The sequence below is a fragment of the Varanus komodoensis genome, unplaced genomic scaffold (genome assembly GCF_004798865.1).
Source record: "Varanus komodoensis strain SLA01 unplaced genomic scaffold, ASM479886v1 scaffold22, whole genome shotgun sequence".
NCBI lineage: Eukaryota > Metazoa > Chordata > Lepidosauria > Squamata > Varanidae > Varanus > Varanus komodoensis.
Window position 1 is genome coordinate 15,035,417 of NW_025335606.1, and position 10,033 is coordinate 15,045,449.

General features: G+C 44.7%; 1 protein-coding gene across 4 annotated transcripts in view; it reads right to left on the reverse strand.

The window, feature by feature from the left end:
• The window catches only part of RANBP3L (RAN binding protein 3 like), a 53,661-nt gene extending 43,893 nt beyond the window's left edge, over positions 1–9,768 (reverse strand). For all 4 annotated transcript variants that reach the window (XR_006414855.1, XM_044431463.1, XM_044431461.1 and 1 more), the window contains exon 1: positions 9,349–9,768. Coding sequence is in view for 3 of the 4 variants with exons in the window: in XM_044431463.1 (XP_044287398.1) it covers positions 9,349–9,466 (118 nt within the window). In the remaining variant the exon portion in view is untranslated. The remainder of the gene's footprint in view (positions 1–9,348) is intronic.
• Positions 9,769–10,033: the final 265 nt, after the last annotated feature.

A 10,033-nucleotide genomic window follows, 5' to 3' on the forward strand; every position in this document is an offset into this window, starting at 1 on the left:
GCTGCTGTGGTATTCATGCTCTGCTTTGGCCATTTAGTTTTGATATGTTTGTCCTTACTGGTTTCCTACAATGCTTCATACACACACACTGACTTTTTATGGAAGCTGCCTTGCATCTCAAATGATTGAAAGGCAGGGCACAAACATCAGAAACAAATAATATGAATGTATTGACATACAATATAATATCATATAGGAAATACAATTGATGCTCATTTGGAGACACTTTCATTCAGCTTACATAGAACCCTTTTTAAAACCATTCTGGTGACTTCTATATTTAAACTTTATTCCATGACACACTGCACTGGGTGCTGGTAGTTTGCAAAACTGGATACATTGAGCATGTTCTACTGACACCTATTTTGTTGCCAAGAATCACAATGGCATTAGAACTAAAAGTAGGACTTGCCTAAACCTGCTGAAACTTAAACAATGGGTTTTATCTTAGACATAGTAATTAAAGTGTCACTGGGTAAAGCTGACATTACCTTGCATCCAAGTATGACTACACTGTGGGTTACTTCAATTGTAAAGGCTACTTAGGATTACGCAACCAACATTTCAGGACTCGCTTGACGCAGCCTTCCCCAGCCTGGTGCCCTGCAATTGCTTCGGGCTTCATCTCCTCTCAGTGCCAGGCAGCACGGCCAGTGGTCAGAATGCTGAGAAGCTGCACTCCTAAACATTCAGAGAGCATCACGCTAAGGAAGCTGCCATAATAACTATGTCTGATCTACGCAGTACAACAGAACTGCTCTGAAATAAAGGAGATGTGCCAAGTTCTGAACAGCATATGGAGGGCAGGCTTGTCCCATAAAGTGATTGGTGATTCAGTACAGATAACATGAAGTAATTCTTTGTAAATGCCACAATTAAACCATGGATTTCACAAGATAGCAACCAACTTGGATGGCTTTTAGAGGAGATTAGGCAATTCATGAAGGAGATCCAATGTTACTAGATCCAATGGCTATATACTCTCTCCAGTACCAGAAGCACCAGTTGCTGGGGAACCTGGGAATGAGAGTGCTGTTACACTCATCTCCTGCTCATGGGTTTCCTGGGGTCAGTTGATTGGCCCCTGTGTGAACAGAATGCTGAATAAAATAGCCCATTCATCTGATCTAGCATCAGTTCTTCTAATGATCTCATACTTATTTTTGAAATAGTACATTGTTTCTCCTCCTGCTTTTATGTCAGGTGGCGGCCTAGAATCATTATGGCACTTGAAAGGTGTTCCTCTGAAGATATTCCCTTATGCTTCGTTGCTAAAAATGCAGACCCTGAAGTTTCTAAATGAGAACAACTAGCACTGCTAGAGATATGTAGTAAGACATGATGTGATCACAGCTAGCATTGTTGGCTGGCAGCTAACATTGCCGTTGTCATCCCAGGGTGATGCTGAAGGAGGAATCTTCCAGAGACAGCAGGGACTGAACCATGGACCCCTGCAAGCAAAACAGGTATTCCAGCAGTGGCCCTCAGATCTTCCACACTAAGCATTTGGGCACGATGTAACTGGGGAAAGGTATCATGCTGATGTAATCTGAACTCTGCTGTCTGAGCGTAGGAGTGCTGGTAAGACACGACTTGGGCCATGGATGAGCATTGTCACTCTGCCAGCAGAAACTGTGCCACCAGACCAGAGGGACCGTGCCAAACATAAAAACATGGGATACTCAGACGCCTAATGATCACCTGGTCTTTCTGTTTGCCTTTGAATAGCAGCTCATGGTGTAGGCTGGGAGATTTGCAACAGCTCCACTATATATTATAAATACAGATGAGCTGCCATTGTGCACACACAAGGTGGCAGGAAAGAAGGAGGTGGCGAGCTCAGCACTGGTGCTCCCAGTGGCCCAGAGCCATTGTGAAGGCCAGCTGGCTGGCTGGCTGGCTGGGGCTGTGGCTGCGGCTGCGGCTGCGGCTGCACAAACCAGGGTGGGAACAGCTGTAGCCTGCCTGCTCTTCTTGAGGTCCATAAAATGAGGCCTCTTGTGATGAGCTGAGACCACTGGCATGGACTTCCCCAAACACTCACACCTGGTGATGGTAGATACTGCAGTGGACAGAAGTTAGTCATTGTTTATCAGGGCCAAGCAGGAATTTTTATCTGCATTCCAATCGGCATCAAAGGGGTCAGAATTTTTGCCTTCCCCATTGCAAGATTAGTCTGTGCAAAGGCAATCTATGAATGAAGAACTATCCTGGTATTGTTTAGGTGATGGCTAGCGGGTCGGTTGACAGGGATCGGGCTGGATCAGCTTGGGAGGTGGATGCCATGAGCTGGTCTCTTCCTTCTTTTCCTTCTGTTTATCAAACTCAAGGTGTCCCCTTTGAAGTACAATTCTTTTATTGAAACTCAACAGATTACAGAACAGTTTACATTCTAAATGGCCTTCTACTAATGCTGAGGAAAAAGCATCTGCCCATGTAAAGAGCTGAATCCAAACTGAAAATTTCCCCTCCATTCCTTCCATTTCCATAAAGCTTCTCACTCCACGCTCAGGGTGACTCTTGCTGCTTGACAGCTAGACGGGAGGCATGCCAGAGACCCTCTAACTGGGCAGCAGACTTCTCCCAGCCCCTCCTGACCTGGCTGAGGACTGGGCCTTGCATTTGCTCCCCTTTCCATCTCTTCCAAAGCAGGCAGATTCTCATGCTTTGCCTGAGAAACATCACTCCATTGCCTTGAATTAGTGAACTCCTGCTTTTCTCCCTGCTCTTCTGCAGAATGAGATGAATCTATCCAAACAGATCAGCCCACTCTCTACAGGGAAGGAGGACCGGGATTCCTGTTCCCCCGCAGGGAGATTCCCTTTAGGAATCAGGTCAGTGTCCTTAAGGAATCTGAGCAGATGTGGGACTCGGACCAGGATGATAGCTACAAGCTTGCCACATCCGGGATGGAGGGGAAGGGGTTCTTGCTAGCAACCTGCTTCATGATGGACCTCTCTCTTTGTCACCCATTGCCAACACACCTGGCAGGAAGGAAAGTCAGGTAGAAGCCAAGCTGTCTGATGACAGGATTTGCATCCTATGCCTCTACCGATCCTTTTCAAAATGGATAAATTTGTGGCCAATTTAATAACCGATTTAAATGGTGTCTCTGGATCGCTCCTTTCTTCAGCTGAATGGACACAGTAGGGTGCCCTAAGTCTCAAAACAGTCTAGCTTTATGGACTTTCCACCCAGGGCTGTGGAAGAAAAACAAAATACCAGGGAGTGAAAGAAACCTGCAGTTACCCATGCTGCAGTGAACGTCCGTGCTGCATGGTATCTGAAGCCAGCTTTCCCTGGCTCTAGTCCAGTATTCTAGCCCAAGTGGAGGAAGACTGCTCTAGCCACTGGCTTACAACAGAGCATAACTGGACTATGACCAAGGTTCAAGTTCAGGCTTACTGGGAGAACTTGGTGGGTGACTCTAGGCTGTCCAATATCTCAGCCTAAACTAATTTAGCATTTCAGTGAACATAAAATGTATATGGAATATATGCTGTCCTGAATTCTTTAGAGAAAGGACACAAAAAAATACAAGGTGGGACTAAATGAATGAAGCAGTGTGATCAAACTGTGTAGGACCTTTAACTGAAATAGGTGCTTGAAAATAATGAGAGAGTGGCAGCTTAAACAGAAATGATTAGGATTCAAAGAGATGGAACAATTGTGTGCACAAATTCACTGCTTGGAAAGAACTGTCACCAGCAACTGGAGCTAACAGGAAAGCACGTACACACCTGGTGCGCTTGTGGCTGATTTAACAGCTGCTGGTTCAGGCCCCGGACTGATGAACTGATGTAGCTTCCCCACAATATGCCTAGATCCACCCATGCTGCTCATGTAGCAAAACACTGTGTTAGTTGCTCTCAATACAAACATTAAACCTTTCCTTTTCCTAAGTAGGGAATTACTCATTCCCATTAGCTGAGTTCTACTGAGACATGTCACACCAGTTGAATTCAGCCTTGGGCAGTTGCTCCATAATCTAAGAGCTGTTCTTCATTTCTTGCTATATCTGAAATCAGAGAAATCTCTTTCAAATTATTTCTTTTTTTGATCTGGTCAGAAATTCTGACATCTTATTCCTGTTTCATCTCAAAACACTCACTTCTTTGAGAGTGGCCGTGTGCCCTAAGAGAACAGTCCTTTAAGTGAAGAGCTCTCAGAGAATTGCCCTTTATTTGAAGGGTTGACCCTTCCAAATCCGGATTAAGGATTAAAGGCATACAGGGGAAGAGAAGGAAGAGGCTTTGCAGTTGCCCATCAACAGGGCAGCAGAATGAATGCATGTCACAGGTCACCTGGCATATTACAAGTGACCTGGTCACATGGTCACAGCTTTGTTAGAGATGTCATGGAGGACTGGATAGTTTCCTACAAACCTTTAACTGTAGGTGGACAAACATGCATTGTATTTTTTTCAATTAACATATGCAAATATAATGCAAATTTGTATCAGCTTTTGTTGGCATGAATTTTCTCTTTTTTGGCCATGTGTACCTACTGATATAGTCAAAGTGAGACATTCAGAGAAACTGAGCAAAGCCCATTCAGAGCTTTTGGAGAACAGCTATAAGATATTAAATGAGGGATGGCCCTCAAGGAGAATCTGCATAATATTTAAACTGGTTCTTCTTTGAATTTTCACTGCTTAACATCTTCTGAATACAGTCAGAAGTACAAGAAGCAGATCCTAGGATCGTTTGCACATAATCAGACTAATTTCAGGGTTTAGTGTCAAATCATTGTTTTAAAAAGGGTTGGAACTGTGTCGCTATTGTCTCAAAATGATAATTGTATCTGCATTTCAGAAGATCCCAACAGTCCCAGGCTTTCCCTTCCTTCTCACTGCTCAGTTTTTAGTTTTTGAAAAACACCATCTTCAGCTGAAAATAGTTACCAGAAGAAGCATAAATTATGTAAATAAGTCCAGCTTCGAAATTGCACTCAGCAATTAAGTCGTCTAGATGTAACACTCAAACCATGTTCTCTAGAGAGGTCCCAGAACGGCAGAGGCCACTATTTTTGCAGCTAGTGGTTTGTAGTGACTAATTGTGGGGGGTGTTATGATTCACAGCATTGAAACAAACACTTTTTTTACCAAACCTTACAAAGTGATACTACTCCTTTTCATATTCATCATAAGCATTTGATTTTACAGGGCTTTAAAAGCAATTTTATTGCTTATTTGTTTATGTGTTAGCAATATCTATATACCTCTTCCCATTCAAAACAAATCCTGAACTATTATACAAAAAATAAAAACAAACACAACCAACCAGCCAGCCAGCCAAACACCCTCCATCCCACACACGTACGATTAGTACAAATATAGCTCATGACTGGGTGCCCTCTGGATGCATCAGACTACCATTCCCATCATTCCCATTTGGTTCAAAATACAGCTGCCAGGTTGCTGACGGGGACGGGGCATTATGTTCACATGACTCCAGTCCTCCGACAGCTTCACTGGCTTCCCATTGAAGTCCGGGCCCAATTCAAGATGTTGGTGATGACCTATAAAGCCCTAAACGGCTTGGGTCCTGGTTACCTGAAGGAGCGCTTACATCCATATATGCCTGGCCACCCCTTGAGATCTGCGGGAGAGGCCCTTCTCCGGGAACCCTCCGTGAAAGAAATTAGGAGGGTAAGTACTCGGAGGAGGGCTTTCTCTGCGGTGGCGCCCAATCTATGGAATGCACTCCCCAGAGAGGTCCGCCTGGCGTCGTCGTTATTTGTTTTTCGGCGCCAGGTGAAGACCTTTTTATTTAAACATCATTTTAATTGTTAACAATATTTACTTATTTATCTGGCCAGGGCAACTTTTCTTTTCTTTTCTTTTCTTTTCTTTTCTTTTCTTTTCTTTTCTTTAACTTCTTTTATATCGTTTATATTTTTTATTTATTTTATATTATTAATTTTAATTTTATATTGTTATTTTTGTATTGTATTGTACTTTATTGTGTTGTAAGCCGCCCCGAGGCTTCGGCAAGGGGCGGCATAGAAATGTTCTAATAATAATAATAATAATAATAATAATAATAATAATAATAAAAATAATCATCCCTAGCTAACATAGGGATCTGGGGGGCACCCAGTTGAGGAGGGCTGGGCAAGTTCAGGCAGTCCAGAGGCCATTTGTATCCTCTGGATTCCTGGCATGCCCCACCGTGTGTGGGGCACCATGAGGCAGCCACATAAAGAAGCAAAGTCACCATTCCCTATTCGTTTTTCGGGGGTGGGAAGTAAAGGATTTGAGGGCAGGGCGAGGGCCACAAGAGGGGGGGAGAGGTGCGCGTAGCTTCGGGGCTGTGTGCCTCGTCAAGGGTAAGTGGGGAGGCGTTCCTGGGGGTAAGCTCTCCCTGAGGCATTCAGGGCTCCCATGCCAACCCCTTAGAGCTGTCTCAGCTTCAGACTGGCAGCCGGGGATCTCGCAGCGCAGGCCTGGGTGGCTGGAGGCACCCGCTCGGTCACCTCGCCAGGCATTCTGCACTAGCCGCAGCTCCCAAACCAGCCCCGAGAACTGCCAGTGTAGAGCACGTCAGGCAATCCCACTTCACAGGCACCAGTCTGCGGGTCGCCGTGGCCAAGCTGTCTTCGTTACATGGTCGGGGGCGGTGGCAGTGCAATTCTGCCAAATCCAAAGCTGCTTGAAACCGAGCTAAAGAGCTGGTCTGCCTTGCTCAGTCTAGTTTGCACCAGTCTTCTCCAACCTGGTGGCCTCTGGACACATCGGACTGCGACTTGCGTCATCCTCAGCCCGCGTGGCCATTGTGGAAGGCTGGTCTACACTGGATGACCGTGGGTTTCCAGGATCTCAGGCAGGCATTTTCTGTGCCCTTCCTGTAGATGCCAAGGACTCAAGCTGCTTTGTCCATTGACCTGCATTTGTTTCAGTAGAAAGGCGGAAGCCAGAGTGGCATGACGGTTAGACGACTGGACCGGAGCCCTGGGGGATTCAGGTTCTACCTGAACTGAATTCAGGTAGAACTCAGCTTGGCCATGAAGCTCACTTGGGTACTTTGGGCCACTCGGCCACTCTTAGCCTAACCTACCTCACAAGGTTGCTGCGGTGAAGATGAAAAGGAGCAGCGGGGAACTACATAAGCTGCCTTAGAGTCTGCGTTTGAGGAAGAAGAACATGATCTAAATGTAATGAAATATTAATTCATGTGATAGGTACATTATATTAGATAAGCTGTCTCCTGAGGTTGTCAGGGTTGTTCATCCAGGAGTGTTCTGTTGAATAAATAAGATCAAAAATCTAAAGTACTTAGAGCCAAGTCTAGTTGACGTCACTTCTAATTCCTGTGATTTCAGTGGAAGATTTAAACATAAAGGCATGCCATTAAGTAACCTCATCTTTCATTGTGATGAGAGCAATAGAGTCTCTTCTCAACATGTGCACAGGCCTTCTCAGAGACCAAAAGAAGCCTAGACCACTTCCACTCTCCTGGTATATTAAAAAAATGAAGAAATGCCTGAGCAGAGCTACAAATATGGTTGTATTTTAGATATTTGCATTTAGCAAATTAATGCTCTTAACATAAATAGATACAATAATTCATAATAGATTATCTTGTTTATTTAACAAACATTTTCTGTACAGATTCACCAAATAGTGTGGAAAAAATGGTTTTCTGGCAATGTCAAAGTTAATGTTAAGTATCATGAGACCATTCAATTGATCTTGTCTCATAGCTGAATGGGAGTAATTCTTGACCTGCTTCAGCACATTGAAATTTGAAGCCCTCTGTGAATGTGAGGCTTGGGCCAAATGACCCTCTTGCCCCCCGCCCCCTTTTGAAAGACCCTGCATGAGCAGGATTGTGCAGTCAATCTCTCCCGTAAAAATACATGGGTCATAAAAGGGTTTAACTTCCATGGATCATGCCCTTAATATGTAGGTGTATAATCACACTAATCTAAATTGCATTAACAGTAGCATTATCAACCTCTTTATATGGACTGAGTTTTACCCTGCAAAATCTGCCTATGACTATTACCTGGCTCCAAAAAGGGACAGAATGTCAGGTCTGATCTGCAGACAGAATTCTTGGCCTTGGGACTGCTTTGCTGAGGAATTTACCCAGAAATAGATCTACATCATAGTCCTTTTTAGGTTATTGATCATATATGATCTATGCAGTACCCAAAAGTTCAGTCACTTAATATTTACAATGTTCTTTTGGTTTACCCCTCCCCCCCGCTCTCTCTCTCTCTCACTCTCACACACACACACACTCACCCTCTTCAAACTCCCAATACATTCCTGTATTCAGGGTAATTTTTTTTTCTGATGTTGGAGGGATTCAACTAATGTACCATGTTGGAGAAAAAAAATCAAATAAAAACCAGCCCAAGGATTACATTTAAATGCCCTTACAATATTTCTTTCTCAGAAAAAAGCCTGAGAAAAATTAATTGACTGGTTAATTAAAATCTCAAGGTGTCTATTGATAATTGCCATGGGAATGATTTTTTGTTTTAGCCAATGGGCAGTATTGGGCTAAAAAGTTTCATAGGCTTTTTTTAAATTGAATGTGATCAGGGAAACAGACTGAGGCCGCAATCTTTTAGGGGTACATGCAGGGCAGAGCCTTCAAGGTATTGGCTCCCTCTTTGCAGAATTTCCTTCCTGTTAATGTCAGGCAGGCACAGATGTGGGGACTTTTTGGTGTCAGCTGAAGATATTTTTATTTAAGCAAGTCTTCCCTGGTTGACTAGCCATAGTTTTATTGCTGTTATCTGATTTAAAATGTTTTCATGCTGTACTTTGTCTCTTTTTATTTTAATTGCTTACTGCTTTAAGAATCTTCCAAGACAGAGAAGAGTTTATCAATCTTGTTGCTAAATAAATAAATTATACCTATTTCCTGGGAGTAAGTCTCATTGAACTCTGTGGGGTTTACTTCTGAATACACATGCATATGAATAGGGAGGACGGGAATGAATATATTCCTGTGAGCCGTCCCAAGGCTACATAGCAAGGGGACGGCATACAAAAACGTTAAATAGATAAATACATAATACATGAATAAAAGGACATATATGAATAGGAGGACAGGAAGTCCTGGAGGAATGTTGTCCATGGGGTTGCGATGGGTCGGACAGGACTTTGTGACTAACAACAACAACAATGAAAGAATGAATAGGGTCATTCTTTTGACACCAGATGCCCATGGACTGATTTAGAAAAATTTTGCTACCCTGAGATAGAATTGGTATTTATGCTTAGGGTAATAACAGGTCTCCGAATCATGTGAGTCTATTTTAAAAATTGCAATTCGTGATGCTTAAGTGGGATTTAAAATCACACAAACCCTACCAGGCGAACCCACTTACCTTCCTCATCTTCATCCTTGGGTTTGCTGCTCCCAAGACAATGGCAGGTAGCCGCTTGGTCCATGGTCCGCGTGTCCCAGGAAGCTCCTCTTTGGGCGAAGTGAGCGTGGCCCTTCATGTGATGCTCAGAACCGGCCGGGCAGAAGCGCTTTCCCGGCGCCTCAGCCCCTGACCCTGAGCGTGAGGCAAGCCCTGACCGCGGCCGGCTGACTTTTCATATCAGGCTTCAGCAGCTCGCTAAAAGCATCATAACCGGTCACCGCAAATTTCAACCTAACTTCTCTTTCTCTCTGCAGATTTGGGAAAACGCTGCACTGATCACGACAGCTTCCCAGACAGCTTCCCAAACGCCTCTTTATTCCTCTTTGTATTCGGCGATATTGCACCTTTCTTGGGAAGCCCAAGCAGGTCGCGGGGCTCGACGCTGCAGGCGACCGCCAACTTCGCCCAGGGCCAGACACCCGCGAAGAGCGGGGTCCGAATCGGCGGATGAGCCTGGCGCCCGCGGACGGGTCTCGCGGATTCTGACAGCTCCGGCTGGTGCCCTTAAGAGAGGGCGGGCTGTGGGAGGGCGCACGCCAGCCACGGAGATTAACATAAAGGGGAGGGCTTTCCCCACGGCTGCCCTGCCCTGCTGCGCCCCGCCCTACCCTGCCCTACCCTACTCTACTCTGCCGGCTGCGGA